Source organism: Lissotriton helveticus, chromosome 12 (assembly GCF_964261635.1).
Source record: "Lissotriton helveticus chromosome 12, aLisHel1.1, whole genome shotgun sequence".
NCBI lineage: Eukaryota > Metazoa > Chordata > Amphibia > Caudata > Salamandridae > Lissotriton > Lissotriton helveticus.
In genome coordinates this window covers 152,223,533-152,247,634 of record NC_136073.1, presented here as the reverse complement: position 1 = coordinate 152,247,634, position 24,102 = coordinate 152,223,533, and the positions used below count along the sequence as shown (strand labels likewise).

At 46.2% G+C, this 24,102-nt stretch overlaps 1 protein-coding gene across 1 annotated transcript in view; it reads right to left on the bottom strand.

Moving 5' to 3' along the window:
* Positions 1-24,102, bottom strand: part of LOC144798590 (polyunsaturated fatty acid lipoxygenase ALOX15B-like) — a 302,675-nt gene that overhangs the window by 165,168 nt on the left and 113,405 nt on the right. Inside the window, exon 3 of the mRNA XM_078669544.1 lies at positions 13,361-13,445. Within this exon, the coding sequence (XP_078525670.1) occupies positions 13,361-13,445 (85 nt within the window). The remainder of the gene's footprint in view (positions 1-13,360; positions 13,446-24,102) is intronic.

Genomic DNA, 24,102 nt, shown 5'->3' with positions numbered 1-24,102 from the left:
TCTGTTACCCAGAATCCCTTTCAAACCTAAGAAATTGACAAAAAACACATTTTCCTCACATTTCTGTGGTGGAAAGTTTTGGAATCTGTGTGGATCAACAAATTTCCACCCACCCAGCGTTCCCCTGGGTCTCCCAAAATATATGGTACCTCACTTTCCTGGGTCTGCCTAGTGCCTGTGACAGGAAACAGCGCAAAACGCAACGTGGTCGCACCTCAATTTTGCAGTGAAATCGTGCCGTTTTTGGGCAAAGATACTACCTTTTGTTTTTGAACCCTAGCTCTGCCGGCACCTAGGGAAACCTAGCAAACCTATACATGTTTGAAAACTAGACACCCAGGGGAATTCAGGATGGGGTGACTCGACTGCCTACCACCAGGTTCTGTTACCCAAAATCCCTTGCAAAGCTAAGAAATTGACAAAAAAACACATTTTCTTCACATTTCTGTGGTGGAAAGTTCTGGAATCTGCGTGGATCAACAAATTTCTACCCACCCAGCGTTCCCCCGGGTCTCCCGAAAAAAATGGTACCTCACTTGCCTGGGTCTGCCTAGTGCTGCAACAGGAAACAGCGCAAAACGCAACGTGGTCGCACCTCAATTTTGCAGTGAAATCGTGCCCTTTTTGGGCAAAGAGACTACCTTTTGTTTTTAAACCCTAGCTCTGCCGGCACCTAGGGAAACCTAGCAAACCTATACATTTTTTAAAACAAGACACCCAGGGGAATTCAGGATGGGCTGACTCGACTGCCTACCACCAGGTTCTGTTACCCAGAATCCCTTGCAAAGCTAAGAAATTGACCCAAAAAAACGCATTTTTCTCATATTTCTGTGGTGGAAAGTTCTGGAATCTGCGTGGATCAACAAATTTCCACCCACCCAGCGTTCCCCTGGGTCTCCCAAAAGAAATGGTACCTCACTTGCCTGGGTCTGCTTAGTGCCTGCGACAGGAAACAGCGCAAAACGCAACGTGGTCGCACCTCAATTTCCCAGTGAGCTCGTGCCCTTTTTGGGCAAAGAGACTACCTTTTGTTTTTGAACCCTAGCTATGCCAAGTGAGGTATCATTCTACTCGGGAGATCAAGGGGAATGCTGGGTGGTAGGACATTTGTGCCGGCAGGGAGATCCCACGCAAAAATGTATGGAAAAGTGGTTTTTTAACCTAAATGTAAGGTTTGCAGGGATTTCTGGGTAGGAAAACATTGGGGGACCCACGCATGCCACACCTCCCTGGACTCTCCCGGGTGTCTAGTTTTCAGAACTGTTTGGGTTTGGTAGTTTCCAAAGATGCCCGCCAAGCCCCGGGCCGAAAGCTCAGGTGACCCCCTCAAAAAATAAGATAGTTTTGCTAAAGGTAACTTTTAAGTCTCCACTGTACGAATTGGGCCTTTTCCTGTTGCAGCCACTATGCCTACCCAAGCAAGTGAGGTACCATTTTTATCGGGAGACCTGGGGGAACGCTGGGTGAGAGGTAATTTGTGTGAGCCCAGTGATGCCACGCTTTCCCACACAAAAAAGTGTGAAAAACTGATTTTTTCAGCTACAATTGAGGTTTGCAAGGGATTCTGGGTAAAGGAACGTTGGAGGATCCATGCAAGGCATACCTCTTTGGAAGCCCCCGGGTGTCTACTTTTCAGAAATGTGTAGTTTTGGTAGGTTTCCCTAGATGGCCGTCTAGCACTGGGCCAAAAACCCAGGTAACTCCTCTTGCAAAAGCTGGTGGTTTTGACAATGGTGACAATGTCAAAACCACCAGCTTTTGCAAGAGGGGTTACCTGGGTTTTTGGCCCCGTGCTAGACAGCCATCTAGAGAAAGCTACCAAACCCACACATTTCTGAAAAGTAGACACCCAGGGGCTTCCAAGGAGGTATGGCTTCCGTTGATCCTCCAACGTTCCTTTACCCAGAATCCCTTGCAAATCTTGATTATAGCTGAAAAAAATCAGATTTTTCACACATTTTTGTGTGGGAAAGCGTGGCATCACTGGGCTCACACAAATGTCCTCCCACCCAGCGTTCTCCAAGGTCTCCCTATAAAAATGGTACCTCACTTGCGTGGGTAGGCATAGTGGCTGCAACAGGAAAAGGTCCAAATAGTACGGTGGACAATTTAAAATAACCTATAGCAAAACTACCTTGATTTTTTTGGGGGGCACCTGAGTTTTTGGCCCGGGGCACGTCGGCCATCTTTGGAAACTACCAAACCCAAACAGTTCTGAAAACTAGACACCCGGGGAAGTCCAGGGAGGGATAGCATGCACGAGTCCCCCAATGTCTTCCTACCCAGAATTCCTTGCAAACTTTAAAATTAGGTAAAAAAATCACTTTTCCAAACTTTTTTGCTTGGGATCTCCGTGCCGGCAAAAATGTCCTACTACCCAGCGTTCCCCTTGTTCTCCCGAGTAAAATGACACCTCACTTGTGTGGGTGCCCCAAAGCAGAACAGGCTAAAAATGAATTTTTAAAAATTGTAGTATTTAGGATTGACAAATTAAGCACCTCACCTTAGTCACAGGCCTTTGCCCCACCCACACAAGTGAGGTATCATTTTACTTGGGAGATCAAGGGGAACGCTGGGTGGTAGGACATTTGTGCCGGCAAGGAGATCCCACCCAAAAATGTATGGAAAAGTGTTTTTTTTAACCTAAATGTAAGGTTTGCAGGGATTTCTGGGTAGGAAAACAATGGGGGACCCACGCATGCCATACCTCCCTGGACTCCCCCGGGTGTCTAGTTTTCAGAACTGTTTGGGTTAGGTAGGTTTCCCTAGATGATTGCCGAGCCCCGGGCCAAAAACACATGGGAACCCCCTTTCAAAAACAGGTTGGTTAGTGTTTGGTTATTTTGATGTCGCCTCCTTAGGTTTGGGGCCCTTGCCTTTCACGGGTCCTTGAGCCACCCATGCAAGTGAGGTACCATTTTTATCGGGAGACCTGGGGGGGACACTGGGCGGGAGGAAATTTGTGTGAGCCCAGTGGTGCCACGCATTCCCACACATAAAGGTGTGATAAAAATGTTTTTTCCAGCAAAAAATGAGGTTTGCAAGGGATTCTGGGTAAGAGAACGTTGGGGGATCCACGCAAGCCATAGCTCCTTGAAAGCCCCCCGGTGTCTACTTTGTAGAAATGTGTGGGTTTGGTAGGTTTCCCTAGATGGCCGTATAGCACGGGGCCAAAAACCCAGATGTCCCCACTAGCAAAAGCTGGAGGTTTTGACATTGGCGACTTCAACATTGACTCTGTCAAACCCACCAGCTTTTGAAAGTGTGGTCATTTGGGTTTTTCTACACATTTCTACAAAGTAGACACCCGGGGGCTTTCAAGGAGCTATGGCTTGCGTGGATCCCCCAACGTTCTCTTACCCAGAATCCCTTACAAACCTCATTTTTTGCAGGAAAAAACATTTTTATCACACCTTTATGTGTGGGAATGCGTGGCACCACTGGGCTCACACAAATTTCCTCCCGCCCAGTGTCCCCCCAGGTCTCCCGATAAAAATGGTACCTCACTTGCGTGGGTGGCTCAAGGACCCGTGACAGGCAAGGGCCCCAAACCTAAGGAGGCGACATCAAAATAACCTATCACTAACCAACCTGGTTTTGCAAGGGGGTTCCCATGAGTTTTTGGCCCGGGGCTCGGCGGCCATGTAGGGAAACCTACCTAACCCACACATTTCTGGAAACTAGACACCCGGGGGAGTCCAGCGAGGTATGGCATGCATGGGTCCCCCAAGGTTTGCCTACCCAGAATTCCCTGCAAACCTTAAAATTAGGTAAAAAAAACACTTTTTCATACATTTTTGCGTGGTATCTCCGTGTCGGCACAAATGTCCTACAGCCCAGTGTTCCCCTTGTTCTCCCGAGTAAAATGATACCTCATTTGTGTGGGTGCCCTAAAGCAGAACAGGCTAAAAATGAATTTTTAAAAATTGTAGTGTTTGGGATTCACAAATTAAGCACCTCACCTTAGTCACAGGCCTTTGGCCCACCCACACAAATGAGGTATCATTTTACTCGGGAGAACAAGAGGAACGCGGGGTGGTAGGTCATTTGTGCCGGCACGGAGATCCCAAGCAAAAAAAGTTAGGAAAAGTGATTTTTTTACCTAAATTTAAGGTTTGCAAGGAATTCTGGGTAAGAAAACATTGGGGGACCCACGCATGCCATACCTCCCTGGACTCCCCCGGGTGTCTAGTTTTCAGAACTGTTTGGGTTTGGTAGTTTCACAAGTTTGCCGACGAGCCCCGGGCCAAAAACTCAGGTGCCCCCCCCCCAAAAAAGAAGGTAGTTTTGCTATAGGTTATTTTAAATTCTCCACCGTACGATATGGGCCTTTTCCTTTTGCAGCCACTATGCCTACCCATGCAAGTGAGGTACCATTTTTTCCGGGAGACCTGGGGGAACGCGGGGTGCATGGAAATTACTTGATCCACGCAAATTCCAGAACTTTCCACCACAGAAATGTGAGGAAAATGCGTTTTTTTTGTAAATTTGTAAGGTTTGCAAGGGATTCTGGGTAACAGAACCTGGTAGGAGGCAGTCGTGTCACCTCATCCTGCATTCTCCTGGGTGTCTAGTTTTCAAAAATGTACAGGTTTGCTAGGTTTCCCTATGTGGCAGCTGCGCTAGGGCCCAAAATCCACTAGTAGGCATATTGCGAAAAACAAATCCGTTCCTAGTCGGCTTTCTGCTGCCCTGGGGGAAGATTTCGGGGCTGGGGTTGCCCCGATATGCCCCCAAGGGGGGCAGAAACATTGTGGCTATATTTTTGGGCGGGAGGGAGCATTGGTATGCCCATTCTAGGCAGCCCCCACCCCCACACATAAAAAAGCCAGCGTAATCGTTGGCGTCAAGTGGGCTTTTTGCCCCCCCGGGGGGCAGATTCGGGGCTACTGCCCCCATCCTTCCTCCAGGGGGGGTAGAAAGGCTGTTATTGTTGCGGGTGGGGGGTGGGGGCATTAGCATGCCCATTTTGGGCAGCCTCCAACCTAAGACAAATGTGCCCCAAAATCCTGTGTGTCTGGTGGGTTTTTTGCCCCCCATGGGGGGGCAGATTGGGGCTAGTTCCCCATCTGTCCCCAGGAGGGGCAGGAAGGCTGTAATTTTAGTGGGGGAGGGGGTTGGCATGGGCATGCCAGTTTTGGGCAGCCCCACCCTATTTCATATTTGCCCCCCAAAAAATCCCTGGCGTCTAGTGGGATATTTGCCCCCCCGGCAGGGCAGATTGGGGGTAATGCCCCCATCTACCCCCAGGGTGGTCAGAAAGTCCACTAGATGCCAGGGAGGCCAAGACGGGCATGCCAATGCCCCCACCCTAATAAAAATTTGCCTAAAAAAATCCCTGGTGTCTAGTGGGCTTTTTGCCCCCCCAGGGGGGGCAGATTGGAGGCTACTGCCCCATCAGCCCCCAGGGGGGGCAGGAAGGCTGTCATTTTTGTGGGAGAGGGGGTGGGGGCATAGGCATGCCCGTTTTGGGCAGCCCATCCAAATTCAAATTTGCCCACAAAAAAATCCCTGGTGTCTAGTAGGCTTTCTGCCCCCCCGGGGGGGGCAAACTGGGGGCCACTGCCCCCATCTGTCCCCCAATGGTGGTGGGAGTGGGGGCATTGGCGTGCCCGTTTCGGGCAGCCCCCACCCTAAAAAACAAGTGCACAAAAAAAAATCCCTGGTGCATAGTGGGCTTTCTGCCCCCTGGGGGGGGGGGGCAGAAAGTCTGTAATGGGGGTGGGATTTTATTTTGTGAACTTTTTTTTAGGGTGGGGGCTGCCTGAAACTGGCACGCCAATGCCCCCACCCTAAAAAAAAGTTCACAAAATAAAATCCCTGGTGCATAGGGAGCTTTCTGCCCCCCCGGGGGGGCAAATTGGGGGCAGAAAGGCTGTAATAATGCCGGGGGTTGGGGGCATTGGCGCGCCCACTTCGGGCAGCCCCCACCCTAAATAAAATTCCACCAAAAGTATTCCCTGGTGTATAGTGGGCTTTCTGCCCCCCCGGGGGGCAGATTGGGGGCTATTGCCCCATCTGCCCCCCAGGGGGGGGCAGAAAGACTATATACTATACATTTATTCATGGGGGAAGTGAAGACCCGTGCCCAAAGGGCCGCTCCCCCCTCCCTGGTGTCTAGTGGGTGGATCCCCTTTCCAATGATACCTCTCCCGTCTTTCTACGTGCTCAGGGGGCTGAGATAGCCCACTGAGCATGTAGAAAGTGAAACTGAAATGAGCCTAAAGGCTCATTTTAGTTTCGGTTTGTGTTCAATGACGACAGCGCAACATTGAACAGAAACCAGCCCTACAGCCTAGCGCATTTCTCCGCAGCGCTCTAACATTGTGCAGCTTCTAAATTTTAAAATATCGCGTTTTTGCTTTTGTTAGGATTTTCATTTAGGAGCATCCTGTTTAGTTTTTAATATTGTTGGCCACGCTTACCTGCACGCTGCCACCTTCACTCGCACCTTAATTTGTTTAAACACCGCATTTTGCGGGTCCCTCGCCAGAGTCTCGTTTTTGGGGGCCATATTGGTTGAGGGCTGAGTCATCGCGCGGTCTAGTCCTCGTTTAGGAGGCTGGACCAGCATAAATTGCAGGCAAATTCAGGCGAGTGCCCCTACAGCCTAGCGCATTTCTCCGCAGCGCTCTAACATTGTGCAGCTTCTAAATTTTAAAATATCGCGTTTTTGCTTTTGTTAGGATTTTCATTTAGGAGCATCCTGTTTAGTTTTTAATATTGTTGGCCACGCTTACCTGCACGCTGCCACCTTCACTCGCACCTTAATTTGTTTAAACACCGCATTTTGCGGGTCCCTCGCCAGAGTCTCGTTTTTGGGGGCCATATTGGTTGAGGGCTGAGTCATCGCGCGGTCTAGTCCTCGTTTAGGAGGCTGGACCAGCATAAATTGCAGGCAAATTCAGGCGAGTGCCCCTACAGCCTAGCGCATTTCTCCGCAGCGCTCTAACATTGTGCAGCTTCTAAATTTTAAAATATCGCGTTTTTGCTTTTGTTAGGATTTTCATTTAGGAGCATCCTGTTTAGTTTTTAATATTGTTGGCCACGCTTACCTGCACGCTGCCACCTTCACTCGCACCTTAATTTGTTTAAACACCGCATTTTGCGGGTCCCTCGCCAGAGTCTCGTTTTTGGGGGCCATATTGGTTGAGGGCTGAGTCATCGCGCGGTCTAGTCCTCGTTTAGGAGGCTGGACCAACATAAATTGCAGCCATGCTTACGCGCAGCGTCATCGCGCAGCGGGATCGCCGGATCTCCGCCGGAGTTACGCCTGAGTTCAGCCCGTCTGCGCCCGTCCGCGCTGAGGACGTGCTGCAGGACGGGCTGGACATGGTAGGTACCCTTCTACCATCTCACGAGGTACCCAGGCAATACTCCATGCTGGAACTCAGGGCACTTAGGCCTTTAGCGCAACGGTGTTTTCACCGTTTTTCTCCTGCAGGAATCTTACATTCTCAGCAATGTTTCACATGTAGGACTCCCTTTAGCTGCTCTAACTCATGCCCTACCAGATCACAGTCTCGTTCCTTGCGCCGCCCTGTCCCGATATCTAAAACTGGGTTCTTAGTCAATGTGCGATCGTTAATTAAACATAATGTCGCCTTCCACGATTTTGTGGAAGAAAGACAGCCGGACTGGGTCTTTATTACGGAGACGTGGGCTTCGGAGTCTTCTGGACATGAATTACTTCTGGCCGTTCCGGATGGCTACTCGTGTTATAGACAGGACAGACCTCTTCGAAGAGGAGGAGGAATTGCTGTCCTCTGTAAGTCATCGCTCTTTTGTACCATCAAATCATTGTCCAGGCCTGGAGATGGCTTCGAGGCACTCTATTTTAGTATTCTGTGCGCTCCATCCATCTCTTTCACTGGAATACTGATCTATAGACCGCCGGGTCCAAGGGCAAATTTCTCCTTACAGCTATTGGAAATTTTAGTACCCTATTATGGAAAACCTCAGTTTTCTATTTTGGGTGATTTTAATTTTCATTTAGATGACATCAGCTCTAAGGATACCATGACATTAATAGACTCACTCAGAGCCTTTGATCTTGTTCAGCTGGTGAGTAGTTCTACTCATAAGGCTGGCCATATTCTTGACGGAATATTTTCGAGTGACTCTAGGATAGTCTCTGGCTTGCCCCTGCCTTTGGTGTGGACAGACCATTTCGCTGTGCCATTTGACTTTGTCTCCTCTGTTCCCCTCCCAGCCAACTCGGCCGCCTCCTCCTTTATTCTCAGGAGAAATTTTAAAAATATTACTGATGACACCATTCTTCCTCAAATTCGGGCTCTTGAATTCATCTCCCCGAAGAGAGTAGATGAGGCAGCTCAAAAATTCACTGATTCCATCGCCAGTGCAGTAGAAAAGCTTGCCCCTGCCTCTCTTCGTTATGTAGCTCGACAGAAACCCACCGCACCCTGGTTCTCGGAGCATCTGAGACTTCTTAGGCAAGGCTGCAGGAGTAGTGAGAGAAGATGGAGGAAGTCCTGGGATCCGAAAGACCGAGAGCCCCTTAAGTCTGAATTACGAGACTATAAGCGGAGAGTTATATTGGAGAAGCAAGAGTATTTTACCAACCTCACAGGTTCCCTAACTTCATCAAGGGAAATTTTCAAAATTGCTGACTCCCTATGCTCTCTTCAACTCCCTGACCCGGTGGTCAGTTCTCAGGACCTATGTAATAACATCTCCGATTTCTTTCACAATAAAATTCTTGACATCCATACTGCCCTGGAGTTACAGAGGTGCTCCTTGGACAAGGACATTCCTCCTGCCATCTCTAATTTAGATTCCAGGGGTGAAGGTCCTTCCAAACAACTTGAACAATTTCCTCTTCTGTCTTTGGAAGGATTAAATCTCCTACTTGATAGGACTAAATCTTCCTCCCCTATGGACCCCTTGCCACTAAAAACTTTGAAAGAATGCAGAAACAGCATTCTTCCACCTCTGTTGGAGGTTATGAATGCTGCCATCACTCAGGGTTCCTTTCCTTCTGTGTGGAAGAAGGCGATAGTGAGGCCCCTGCTAAAGAAACCTTCCCTGGACCCGGGCACTCTTAAAAACTTTAGGCCCATTTCTCTGCTTCCAGCGCCTGCGAAAATACTGGAGTCACACCTTAACCTACATCTCTCCACTTTTCTAGAAACCAATGAGTACTTGGACTGCACCCAGCACGGATTCAGAAAATGTCATAGTACTGAGTCCGCCCTCACTGTGGTTGCAGATAACATCCGTCGAAAAGTGGATAGAGGCCAAACCACCATACTCGTCCTATTAGACCTCACAGCCGCATTCGACACCCTGTCTCCCGCCATTTTAACATCTCGGCTTAGGGAGGCAGGGGTCTCTGGGTCGGCTCTGAATCTCCTTAACTCCTTTCTCACGAGTAGAGAACAGAGAGTAAAGCTTGGAGACTTTCTTTCCCCTGCTAAGTCGTTGCAATGTGGGGTGCCACAGGGGTCGGCCCTTAGTCCGACCCTGTTTAACATCTATGTGGCCCCCCTTGCTAGACTAGTAAGATCGCAGGGGATGGAGGTGGTATCCTACGCCGATGATACCCAGATCATGGTGTCTCTGGCCCACTCCTCTGATCGCTTGTCTGCCATTAGCTTTAGGTCATGCATGCAGCATGTAGCAGATTGGATGGTCATCAACTCCCTAAGGCTAAATGGCGATAAGACAGAGGTTTTGGTTTTTGGGAAGGACCAAGATGCTTGGTCTAATGAGTGGTGGCCTCTGTCTCTTGGCATTTGCCCCACTCCCTCCCAATCAGCCAGAAATCTCGGTGTGGTTTTTGACACCTCACTCTCCATGAAGCTCCAAGTAAATAGGACGGTGGCCACATGTTGGGGTGTGATCAGGATCCTGAATAGGATCCGTCACTATCTCTCTCTTCAGGCCCGCAAGCAGATTGTAGTGGCTCTTGTAGGATCAAGGCTTGATTACTGCAACTCTTTGTATGCGGAGACTAACAAAGGTCTTATTCATCAACTGCAAATAGTGCAGAACGCGGCAGCACGTTTTGTGCTGGCCCTTCCCTTAGCATCCTCTGCTACGACTGCCAGGAGAGACCTTCACTGGCTTCCTGTCCAGTATAGAGTCTTTTTTAAGATTCTATGTCTCACATACAGAGCGCTCAGAGCAGGTCCGGAGGATTCTCTTGGGTCTCTGCTTTCACATTATACCCCAACTAGATCCTTACGATCTGCCGGGCTGTCCCAACTGGTAGTGCCGCGTATACGGCTAGCCACATGGGGAGCAAGAGCCTTTTCTGTAGTGGCCCCTAAGCTTTGGAACTCTCTTCCAACTGAGGTTAAAGTACTTCCCTCAATTGATCTTTTTAAAAAAGCCCTGAAGACCTGGTACTTTACCAAAGCTTATCAATGATGGACTGTTCGTTGATCTGCTAGCTGTGTCATTTGTTTTAGGCGCCTTGACGCCCATTGGGCTAAGTATGCGCATGATAAGACTTACATCATTCATTCATTCATTCAGGGAGGGGGCCTCAGGAGCTGGGGAAGCTCTTCCCCAGCTCCCAAGGTCAGAGGGGTGAAAAGGAAATCCCTCTGCTGTCTGCAGCAGAGGGATTTCGTGCCCTTGGTCATCAGCACAGGAGCACCGATGCTCATGACGGAATCATTCCGTCATGAGCATGGAAGGGGTTAAAAAATTAAATGAAAACATTTCATTTTTCTTTTTTTAAATGCATGCTGTTTTCCTTTAAGGAAAACAGGCTGCATTGAAAAAAAAACTACTTTATTTAAAAGCCGTCCCAGATATGGAGGTCTGTTGAGCCCAGCAGGCCACCGTTCCTGGGAGGGCCAGCCATTCTCAATGGTGTTGCAAATTGTCTAGTCTGGATTCTATCGAAGCATGGGAGTAGAATGTCGAGGTTGGTGATAGAGGGCTGGTAGATGGAGGGGCAGTCTGGTTGTGTTGTTATAATGGTGCTCGTCTATGGGGGTAAGCGGGGGAGGTTTGGAAGGGCATGGGTTCTGGCTTCCGATGTAAGAGAGTGGAGATCCTGAGCCTTTTATGGGAGAGGTGGTTGAAAAGACTGGGTAATGGGCAAGATATGATTATCTAACAGGGTGAACATTGAGGGTGTGTTAGAGATGTCTTCAATGCTGTGCATCTCTGTGGTCCTTGCTACGGTATTGAAGTGAGAGCGCTAATATGTTTGGTGGTTTACGGGGGTGATTACACCCTTTCATGGGATGTGGAAGAGTTGGTACTATATGGGTTGATCGCTATGCTGGTTTGAGTAGGGAACATGGGGTGACCGTGTTATTTATTTATTTTTTATTTATTTGCTTATATAGCGCCTGAATCACCCCAGAAGGGGTATCTCTGCGCTTGCGGGCATATAGGGAAAATGCTAATACTTAGACATCTAGAATTGAAATGTTTTCAAGGTCGCTTAATGTGGGTAGGCAGTGAAATTACATAAGTAAGTGTGTCTTCACGACGTGTGGAGATCTATTGTGTACCTGAGAGTGAGCTGAGTCCTTATTATACACTGCATGCTTGAAGATAAGGAAAATGTTGTTAAATACAGTTAGGAAGCGATTTGATGCCTGGATAAGGATAATCCCATTGTTGTAAATGGATATGGTTACTTAAGCATTGAAATTGGGTTAGGGAGTGACGGATAGTACAAGACTGTGCACAGTTTTCTTAGATGTTGATATCAGGAGCTTTGCATAGATGGCCTTTCTCCATTGAGCTCTTCTTTTGGTGTAGAAATTACGATCATTTATTGAGGGTCCTTTTGATATGCAGCAGTAGAGGTCGGAGATGATGGATTCTGGGTGCGTATTTAGAATTCTGTGTTTAAAGATCTTGGAGGCTTATTTGGTTAGATTAGTTGGGTAATTAATTTAATATGCATTGAGGCTATCCCATTCCAGATTGGTGTGGAGTGGGAGTAGCAGAGTAGGGGGGGGGGGGGGCAAGACCTAATATGGAGGTAGTAGAAGGACTTGAGCTGCGATGGACAAAAATAAACCCAAAAAATCCAAGCCTGCTCTGCTGCGATAATGCGGTGCATCAGTGTAGCTGATGAGAAAGATTGCTCCTAAAGTGTCTGGTTCTTGCCAGGGCAGGGTGCAGGGAGGTCTCCTTTAAGTTCAGCAAAATGCTTTACAGAATGTTATTAAGCTAGACCATTTCAATAAAATTCACTGGCTTCACCATATCAAACAGACACTTATCTCCATTGGCCTCGCTGATCTATAGGAGAACTCATCCGGCTGCTTCATCCCCTCAAAAGAGTCCCTGAAAAAGCTCTATTGGGCAAGAACAGTGTCTGACAAAACCTGTTAAGCTGCCAGTGCTACTCTGTCAGGCATGTTAATTAATTTTAAATCCTTTTGTGCCTATGAGCAGTTCTGTGATATTATTACAGTGCCAATGGATAGAAAGGTATACTTTTAGCTTAGAGAGGGAACTTTACCACTGAAATAATTTACTTCGAAATGGCTGACGCTGGCATCCCTGGTTTGCCCACTACGCAATCTTTTGAAGGAAAATGTCTGTCATGCCCTCTTTGCTCCCCCCACCTCTTCACATGCATGCTTTATTTGGCTATAAACTATTTGCAGGCAGCTAGGTACTAGAAGGTACAGTGTTGCTTAGCATACTCAGAATTGACTTCCGGCCTTTATACGCCTATGCGGTCACCAAATATTTGGATGCGATGTGGTTGTTCCAAAGCAAGGCCGTATTCCTTCACTCATTACAGTAGCTCCCTACATTCCTTTCAAGCACAGAGTATTATACCTTGCTGCTACTGCTTGTGATTGACTGGCCCATCTGCAACGACATGCTTTATTTTATTTTAATTTATATTTTTTATGAAATATTGCCTTTATGTTCAAATTGTGTTTTAATGTGAATGTATTGTTTTAGTTATTTATGTAGTGCCCCTTATTGGTTTCTACTAGGGATAACACTCCTGAACCCCTCGATACCCATTGTTCAGTAGGCTCAGTAATGCTGTTGGGGTAGGGGGGCTGACTATCATGAAAGTGAATATAATCGAACTGGGTTCCTGTACAATTAATCAGATCAGCCACAGAGGAGATCGTTCAATACCACAGATTATCACTGTTCACTGAAGAAGGAACCCCCCCACAAAAAACCTGCCCTTAAATGCTACTTAGTATTTAGTTACTTGCTAAAATACAAATTACTTATGTTAATAGCTTGTCTGTATGGAATGTCATCATTAAAGTGCTGACAATATTATAATGTTCTGTTAGGGCTGGCTATAAACTACAGAGAGGGAGATTTTTGTATCTAAGCTGCTAAGGTGGTAGCACTATATAAGTTAATACAACATAGAATAACTCACTTGAAGGTCTCTTGTCTGTCTTTCAGTTCATTTTCTCGCTGCTTTAGGAGGAGGGGGCTGCAACCTTCAGCAGAGGCCAGTGTAGCTGCTCACAAAGGTAAAAAGAGTGATGTTCAGCGAGGTCTTTCACTGAAGAAATTAAGAATTTCACGTGAAAACAATAAAAGGCACATGAGTTAGAATGAGATGCCGATCCAATGCAAGAGATGAACTATGATTCAGGTGATGTTAACCTGCGCCAGGTAGGGAAGAATCAGCTAAAATGCAACTAATTTGAATTTTTTGAAGGACCAGTTGTGCTGCATTTTGCTTTTATAAGGTGTTCATGCTTAGTTTGGTTACAAGCTTTCCGAAATCTTCCTTGAAAAAACCCATAAAGGATACATTTGAATCTGTTCCTCCTATACCCTCTGAACCTTTATGCCACCATCCCACCCCTCCCTGACTCTTTCCTCTCCATACAAGGACAACAAATTGGTCAGTGGTATCAATCTCCAAATCCCCATATAACAAAAAGTCTTCCAGTACTTTCAATGGGCCACAGTATTGAGTTGATAAGAACCCTGGTCATAGCACTTTGGAACTGCTGCAGCATCAGCTTTGCTAGACTCTGAGGACCTTTTTACCAAGACAGTTAAGATTATGCAAGGCATCCACCAAATGTGAAGACCTCACCAAGCTCTCCCTGAACATTCTTCACTGTCTTCCAGAGAAATTCAGGATCATAGTCAAGATTCTCTTCAGTCCATGATTCCAAGTGGGGCAAAGGCCCATAGTACGTGGAAAAACTGGCTCTATTGTTCGCCTCATTCTCCCTCCTGATTTGTTAATGACTACTGAAGAGGATGAACTATAGTGACATATTCATGGCAGTGCTGTAATCTCTATTGTGTAGCACATCACACCAGACTGAATTGAACCCAACCACTTATTGCTGTAGGGTTCCTACTAATTCAGTAAGACTGTGCGTTTGGACAACATAAGCATCAAAACTATGGAGACTGAGTCCTCTCATACCATCAGAATATGTCAATCTTGCTCCTAACTAGCTCACACTGTGACATCTGGACCCCTAAACCTCTCAGGGTACCTGATGGTGTCTGCAACCTCAGAACATTACAACCCTAATCCCCCCCAAGGAAAAAGTGGAAACAGATCTAACCTCTTGTTGTCAACTCAGGCATGTCAAAACGGAGACATAAGAAATACGCAAAGACATTTTATTGAAGCTGTTGGATTCTTGGGTAAAAACATTTGCTGCAATTATTTGTAGAAGAAAACAAGGCATAGCAACCAGTGTTACAAGAATGGCAAAGAACATGAATAATTCAGCCATTATAATTGTTTTATTGATTATATCAATGCATATAATTATACTCCTACCTAGCACTATCTATGCTAGAGCGCATAGGGTGGGTGCGATTCTGCCAGATATCTTAGAGTGGTCTAACTCCCTATTCGCCTACGTGCATGTGTCATTTGGTAGCCAGTCCGATGTAGAACAGGCTACCGTCCCTCTCAGGATGGTGATGAGATTCAGCTGGGCCAGAATTAAAGCATGGGGTGAGTACAACAATCCACCAGAATACTCTTCTGCTGAACAAAGGCTTGGTGCCGTTTGTATAAGAAAACTGGACTCATTCCTTCTGTGCCTGAGCTCGGGTCGAGTTGACATTGTTGATTCTACTCACCCGGAGCTATCTCCGAACAGACAACAACAAACAAGGACAATTTGCACAGTGAACCCAGTCCTAGGACAGAATATTCTAAGTTATGATAATGTATTTACTAAGAAATGTATTTCAGTTCAGTTCAAAAACTTTATTGCGGTTAGGTTTAACAATAAAAGCACATACATATAAAATATACAGTTTTCAAACATAGCAAGTATCTTATAAAATCAGTTGATTAAGATTACTTCCATCATCAATAAAAGTCATCAAGGTGGGAAGAAAGAAATTTCTTTTAAAAATTGTAAAAATGTAAGTTAAATCTACAAATGCTTAAAAATTGTAAAATGCCATTTAATATACTCATTCACTCCCTACGTCTCCAGGTAAGAACTTAGTGCAAATATAATTCTGAGTTAACTAATCAGATTCCTACGAATTAACCACATTGAGAACAGGAACTTTGCTACAGCAGCCACTATCACTGCGTTGGTATCAGTTTTTAAAATCCTGAAGAAAGCGAGATAATTCTTAATGCCCAGATTGTTACATAGCTGAATAATCCACTTCTTCCGGATGTTACCATGTGCTGGACAAAAGAGGGTGACGTGTACGGGAGTTTCATCCTCTATTCGATAACCTGGGCAAGGACGGACTGGGCCCCCCGTCCACCTATCAGTGGTTGCATATAAAGGCAGAGTTCCATATCTAAATTGTAGATAAAGCTTCTTCGCTAGGGTGGGTTGTATGACATTGATTTCCTGTTCGAAGCCATAGTATGACTTATGATCCAAGAAGCCATAGGTTAGACTTGAGGTTTTCACTGAACAAGATACAGTCCTTAGGTTGTGGTCTTTTATCATATGGGCCAAGATTTTCTTAGGAATAACTGAGCAAGAGGCCTCAGGATTAGTCCAGAGATTCTCTAACCCAATCGAGATAAGGGAGTGCCTTACAAAAGATAACCAAGGAATCCTGCCTGCGCCTAGAGAAGCCATCACTACCTTTAATTCCTCCTTATAGCTCGCCAACTCAGGAGTGCTCCACAGCCTCCTCCAATAGAGTAGTTGCCGTGAGGCGACGGCGCCTGCGATCGGGCGGATGTTCAGATACAGTCTAAGCGGGACTAACGGGGTATTTCTTGGCAGAGTCATAATTTGCCTAATAAAATTGTTTTCTGTGATGGTTAGCTCATTTGAGGGTGTATGGCCCCAAAGTTCCACCCCATAAAGGGCAGATGACCTAGCTTGAACTTTAAAAATTTCAAGCGGGGCACTTACTATTTTTGAAACACAATTTTTTTGCACTTTAAGGATCCCCCCCTACAGCCCGGGTTAATTTTAAGTTGGCCTTGGCCATTTGTGGACCCCACCCCATTTTGTTGTTCAAGGATAGACCCAAATAGTCAAAAATGGGGACCCTTTCCAGGGATCTGCCTTCCATCGTCGGATGGGGGAAGTTGGTAGTGCTAGCATTGAATACCATGTACTTGGTCTTGTTGATATTGACCACCAGGTTTCTTTTTTTAGAGAAGTTCGTGAACTTGTTCAGCACCCGCTGCATGCCCATAGGTGATTTGGAAAGCAGCAGGGTGTCATCCGTAAACATTAATGCAGAGAATCTTTGGGAAGCCAATTTTGGAGAGTCTGTATCTTTAATAGCGAGGAGATCTTCTATGAGCCCATTGAGGAAGAGGGAGAAGAGGGTTGGGGCGAGAACACAATCCTGCCGTACCCCCTTCTCAAGGGGGAACGGCCCCGTTAATTGTCCGTGCTTGCCAAATCAAACTCTGACAAATGTGCCTTCATGGAGAAGTTTAAATTGATAGCATAAGTATGGTGGGACCCCCATTGTTAGTAGGATGGTCCAGAGCTGTTTCCGGTCCACCATATCAAATGCGGACTTCAGGCCCACGAAGGTTAAATATAGGCTACCTCCTTCCAGGACGACGTGCTGCCAGTAAAGAACCTGGAGCCTGAATAATTTGTCGATTGTTGATGTTTTGGCCCTAAAGCCCGCCTGTAGCGGAGTCAGAATATTGTTATCGTTGATCCAGTCCTGCAAACGTTGTAAAAGGAGCCTAGCATAGATTTTCCGGCTCAATAAGGCTAATAGGCCTGTAATTGGATGGTTCAAGCGGGGAACCCTTTTTATATATAGGGATTATCTCCGCCCCCATCCACGTACATGGGAGTGGTAAACCCTGGAGAATAGCATTGTATAATAATAAAAGATATGGTACCCATACTGTCTGTTCGTCTTTAAAAAGGTCACCCGGGAACCTATCCAGCCTCAAGCTTTGTTCTGTTGCAGGCTTGTTACAGCCATTTGAACCTCTGCCAACGAACAGAGTGGTGTACACCACATAGGGCCTGGGGCCAGAAGACTTGGGGGGGCCTCGCTTCTCTTTGTCGGGGTGATAGAATAAAGCTCTTTAAAATGTAGAGACCAAACTTCTTCAGGGATATTTAGTTCAATCATGGTCTTACCCTCTGGTTTCCCGGTGTGGACGAGATTCCAGAAGGTCCTTGAATCGTTTGCAACGAGTGCAGACCTAATGGCTTGCCATCATTCTACTTCCCACTCTGATTTCGCATTAAAAATAATTTTCTTGTATGCCTGCCTGGCTTCAGTGACACCTGCCTTTTTGCCTTGTTTCAGAGCCGTAAGCAGTGTACACTTCGCATCCCTGCAGCCCCTGGTGAACCAGGGATTTCTATCGCCCTGCGGTTTGGGCTTAGTGGGACCTGGTTTGTAGAAAAAGTCTGCCAGTGTTGCAGATAATTCCTTATGGATTCCACCAAAATCTGTTCCCACACCATTCTCCAAGGGGTTATCAATAGTAAGATTTGCCCTTTCGAGCAGTGGAATTACACTTTGATACATTTTAGCCATATTTTTACTGGCCTGCTTCATGGTTGCCCATCGAATTCTCCTCCCTCCTTGCACTACTCTGATATCACTGCTAGGGGCGGTGTCCTTATCATAGTCCTCGTTTGCCAAAGAAAAATCCATCTTAATGGCCAAGGGGTTGTGGTCGCTTTCCGTACGCCAGGTTATGCTAAAATCGAGGACTTTGGGCCACAGTTCCAGACTAACCAAAATGTAGTCTATTACAGATTCGTGGCCTATACCTCTTGTAGGTTGTATGCCCTGGAGTATCCCCTGAAAACGCCCATTGCAAGCTCTAATAGAGAACGAATAGGTGAGGGAGGTCAGTTGGAGGACAAGGGGAGTCCATTGTTTAGCTGGGTAAGTGTTTGGGGGCGGCACTAGCCAAGCTTCATCTTCCTCTGTTGAAATCGAGGGGACACCATTAAGTGGTTCATAATGGCAATTAAAGATACCCCGATCAACAGAACAACGTCGCCCGGAAGTGAATTCAATAGAGCAATCAAATAATCTAGGATCTGGGAGGTTCCTCCTAGCCATACTGGCTGCGAATAGGTGTTAATGAGTGCCAATTTTGGTGTTTTGTTGAGGGACAAAAGGATACACGTCAGATCAGGACTATTTGTGTCAATTCTTTTCGATGCAAATCCTAGGTGTATGCCTACCCAAGTGCACAGCCCCGATGGTCTACCTCTCGGGCCCTTGATGGCTGGCTCCATGTAGGTGACGTATCCCATTCTATGCAGGGGGTTTACAGCCCAGGTTTCCTGGAATAAGCAGATCCCATGGAGATCTACAAATGCACACCAATCAGGGATATCTAAGTTGGCGGCGAGTCCCGCTATATTCCAGGACAGGATTTTAAGAGTCCCGTTTGGGGGCGTCGGCCTCCTTCCCGTATTCACCCAAGGCCCCAAGCTCTCAGATCCACCCACTAAATTGCTAGGCACATGGTGAACTAAATCTAATTGTACAGTCGGGCTGTGGACAGGAGGTGTGGAAGTTTGGGCCTTAGATGTTGCTTGAATAAATGGACCAGCCACTATCTCCCTCATGGCTAGGGACGGATTTCCCCCATCACACACACCTTCTTCAGTAATAGGTGGGTGTTCTGATAGCCCTGCAATCCCCCCCGGACATTTCGTCCTATAATCTACTGATGGGGGCAGGGTTTGAAGCAGAGAGGGCATTGGTGGTCAGTCTACCTGATCCAGTAGACTGAACCTGTTGTTAACTGAGAAGCCTAAAACATCATCAGTGCCCCTCCATCCCCACATGTCCTCTTCACAGCTCCAATTATTTTGTTGGAGTTGACATTGGGCAACGTTCCTGGGGCCGTAGATAGGAGGTGTATTAGCTGGTGGATAGAAATAGCTTATCTTCATTGTTTTAATAGTTGTAGCTGCACTATTGAGAACGCTTCTACACACATGATCAACTACCCTACGATCTTGGAAATTTATAAGTACACAATCCCCGTCCACATCTTTCGGTTTGAGACCCATCCAACCTACTCTTCTAACAAACAAAATTTGACTTCGAACACTTCTTGGCAAGGATCTGTGAGTGTTCAGCCAGTGTATCGATTTAATTTTAAGTTCCATAAATGTTTCTGATCTGTTATGGGCCAGCTTAGGAACCCCAGTAAGGACGACCATATAGGGTACACTTTCCGGAGGTAAATCGATACGCGGTGGATCCAAAGAAGGGTAATCATCCTTGGGTCCGTTTGTGGGAGCTATGCCCGGGGTTTTTGGCTTTATTGTTCTTGGGGGAGGCGGATTTCCATCAGGTTTAGTCCAGTGTGGCTTAGACGTGCGTTGGGTCGGAGTTCTGTGGTGGCAGTCAGTAAATTAGTATGGCAAATAGTTGAAGGCTTAGGGTATGTTGGCGGGAGCCCATCTACAGCTGTAGGTGCATGAACTTGAGCTGTAGTGGTGGTTAGTTCTTTTACAAGGTCCGCATTTTTCCCGAGTTTTCCCGAGTAGATCCTCCATTTTCGCCAACCTATTTTCAATTAGCTTTAGTCTTTGCTCAAGGGGCTGTATTATTGATGATATAGCCATGCTCAATTTCTCCACCAGCAAATCTGCGTTGGAAACGCTTGTGGGTGCGGGGTTATTTAGTTCCTCGAGGGGACTTACTGGAGGCACCGCAGACTCGCTTAGGTCGCCTTGCTCTACGGTGCGTGATTCGTTATGATATTTGTGTTTTGGCTGCTTAGGTTTTCTGCCCCGAAGTGGTGCACCCATCGGTTTCCGTTTGGGGATTGCTCCTTCATTGTGTGTAAGGATTTTGGGGGAGATTTTAGGGTCTTCTACAGGTGTAACCGCCTTGTTAAGTACCTGCACGGATGGCAGTCATTTAGTCAAATCTTCCGTAATTAATGCTTTGCTAGTGGGAGGATTTAGACCTCCAGGTGGCCCTTCAGTTGCAAATATTTGTTGGGAATGGCCCGGTGAGCGGACTTGAGCCAAGGGGCCCAAAGATGATCTCCTGGAGAAAGCCGGGTCCAGTGACATCCGGCGTTCTGTTAAGGCTATCTCGCGTTCTAACACTGATGAAGCCCTCAAGATAAATTGGTCTAAAGTCCCGGCTACATGCCCTGTAGTTGTAGGTTTCATACCACTACGGGCCGCCATAATAAGCTTGGAGGATATGGACAGAAGTGGTTATCTGTACTAACAGTTTCCAATAGGCGTTAGAGAGTGGGCCTGGTCCGGTCTCCTCTGGTCTCTAACGGGCTAGAACGGGCCCGCCCTTGGCCCGGCACGCGCCCCGCACTGCGGGGTCAGGTGGTGTTTTAGTAGCTGTGTGACATCAGGGGGAGGAGCGCAGTGGTGGCGGCGAGAGCGGAGACTCCTGGTCCTAGGAGTCCCGCTTTGTCCTTCTCTCCCACCGGTGACGGCAGCAATCACCCAAGCAAAAGTTCTCCGCTGCGAGCGGCTCCCGCGAAGCGGGGGCCGCGAGCGGTTATGAGGCAGGCAGTGGCTGGGGGAGGAGCGCGTTGGTGGCTGCGAGAGCGGAGACTCCTGGTTTTAGGAGTCCCGCTTTGTCCTTCTCTCCCCTCTGGTGGCGGCAGCAATCACCCAAACAAAAGTTCTCCGCTGCGAGCGGCAACATAAGCATCAAAACTATGGAGACTGAGTCCTCTCATACCATCAGAATATGTCAATCTAGCTCCTAACTAGCTCACACTGTGACATCTGGACCGTTAAACCTCTCAGGGTACCTGATGGTGTTTGCAACCTCAGAACATTACAACCCTAATTCCCCCAAGGAAAAAGTGGAAACAGCTCTAACCTCTTATTGTCAACTCAGGCATGTCAAAAGAGAGACATAAGAAATACACAAAGACATTTTATTGACGCTGTTGGATTCTTGGGTAAATAACATTTGTTGCAATTAATGTAGAAGAAAACAAGGCGTAGCAACCAGTGTTACAAGAATGGTGAAGAACATGAATAATTCAGCCATTATAATTGTTTTATTGATTATATCAATACATATAATTATACTCCTACCTAGCACTGCCTATGCAAGAGAGCATAGGGTGGATGCGATTCTGCCAGATATCTTAGAGTGGTCTAACTCCCTATTCGCCTACGTGCATGTGTCATTTGGTAGCCAGTCCTATGTAGAACAGGCTACCGTCCCTCTCAGGATGGTGATGAGATTCAGCTGGGCCAGAATTAAAGCATGGGGTGAGTACAACAATCCACCAGAATACTCTTCTGCTGAACAAAGGCTTGGTGCCGTTTGTATAAGAAAACTGGACTCATTCCTTCTGTGCCTGAGCTCGGGTCGAGTTGACATTGTGGATTCTACTCACCCGGAGCTATCTCCGAACAGACAACAACAAACAAGAACAATTTGCACAGTGAACCCAGTCCTAGGACAGAATATTCTATGTTATGATAATGTATTTACTAAGAAATGTATTTGTAAAAAAACCTTTCTGAGTACACAATCTCATATGGGCGCTCAAGCAAATGTCTGCTAAAAGTCATAATTTAAAAAATTTGAACTTGAAACATGAACATGTAAAATGGAAATGTTTGTTTCACAGGGCCTATTAATCTCACAGTATTATGATTCATGAACATCCCCCTGAAGACATGGGGATGATTTAAACGAATATCAGATTGGATCCTAACCTTCTTTTTTCACTATTATAGAACTTAAGGTTGGCATGTCCTCAGTATTTCTGGGATAATGGAATGACAAAATGTGTTGTACTGCTGTGCATTCAATCATATTTAAGATTGTAGTATTTCTTTAGCGATGTTCTGTGAGTTTTGGTACATTACAGAGTTCTGAGTGAAGGTGCTTGTGGAATCTGTAGGAGCTGGACTTTGGCATAAACAGCTGTAGTGGTAAGGAAAGAATATCTTACCTCAAAATATTCTTGCTGCACTGAACAGTCTCACCATTCACACAAAACCTAATGCTTTATAAATCTCAGAGATTTTCAGAAGGTGCTTTTTTGTGTGGATAACTAGTATAAATCTGGCGCAGATGAGCTGGGATGCAAAATCCTATTTTTATGGGTACTAGTAGAGCACACTAGGAACCCTGGAGGGTATTCTGCTACTGAAATGCAGGAGTGATGTGGGCCAAGCCAGGGGCGAGACTAGGTGAATAGTCATGTCTTCAGTTTCTTGTGAAGTTCAAGAACTGAGGAGGTAGCTCGGATGTGCGGAGGTAAGTCCTTTCAGGCTTTAATAGCAAGGTAGAAGGCCCAGCGACTGGATCTGGTACTGCATATGCAGGGGATGCATGACAGTAGGAGTATGGTGAGAAGTGGTGCCCGCTCTCTCTGCAACCAGAAAGAAATGCAGCATTGATTTGTTTCAGCAAAGCAGAAGCATATACACAGTATGTGTTTTGGTCCTTGGTGAGAAGTGTTCTGTAGCTACCACGAGAAGACATGATGATTTTATAATGACCACTTATTTTATAGTTTGCACAGCTTGCTTACCTGTTAAAGACAGAAGGTATGTTTCATTCCATTTTATCTACTATGGTCCAGTCTGATCTGTGCCATTTGTTTACCGCATGCCATTGCCTTTCAGCTCAACCAACTGAAGGACTGGATGCTGGTCCGACTAAACATGAGCGGGAGAGAGGTCCTGATTTGAGTGTGGCCGAGCCCTAACCAAGAGTGTTTGCAAATTCCTTATCCACATCTGAACTGAATGCAGTCTGGGTAATACTGACTATCTGACTCCTGCTCCAGTAATCACATAGCTTCAGACTAGAACCACAAAATATGCAACCACCCACCACACAGAGGGGCCAGGAAATTAAATTTCTCAAGTTCCAAGAGGGAACATGTAATGACTCTCCAATATTACATCCTATGGAGGAGTTATATATTCAGCCAGGTGTTTAGTGTTCTGGGCGAGCCACAAGAACAAAACACCCTTCATTTGACCCTTTTAGGGTGTCCTGAGACATCATCTGTTGGTATTGTATTCAAGAACATAACAGATTCACAACTTCTGTGGTTCTTCTTCGAAACGTTTTGCCCAGGCACTCATTTGCTTCCTTTCACGTATTGGTTTGAAAAGGAACTTCCAATTCAATCTTTCGGTCTGAAATGACAGGGTTAATTTTTCAGTGCTTTTGATTGACTGTAGAGCTCAACTGTTCTTCATGGGAAAGTGTCACAAGCAACGGCAGAAAGACAAGAATCTGACATCCGAGAAGTTTGTTGACCACTGCAGCCAATCTTAATACGTCCTTAGATGCTAGGCTCTTTCTCCCTGCTAAAATAGTCAAGTCAAAAGTCATAACATATATTGTATATGTTTTGCACATCAGATGCAGCCTTTCCCTTCAAGGCAAAGAGGCTTCTATATGTCTCAAGCGATAGTGAGGTACATGCTTTTTGGCTCGAGGACATGATTTAAGTTTAGGGTTTATATTTCAAGATACATTTTTTTCTTGGTATTTGGAAAAATAAGACAAATTAATATTCCATGATGAGTAGGAATTATCGTACAGAACAAAAACAAGAAGTATAAGCCAATTTATACCTAATACCCATTAAGTCCTGCCTTGGTTGCACCTAACACACCATCTAGTATTAGTTGTGGAATAGCGGGAGTCACTCTCAATTCATGGGGGAGTTGTAGCAAAGATTTTAAAATCGATACTCTAGAGATCATATGCACG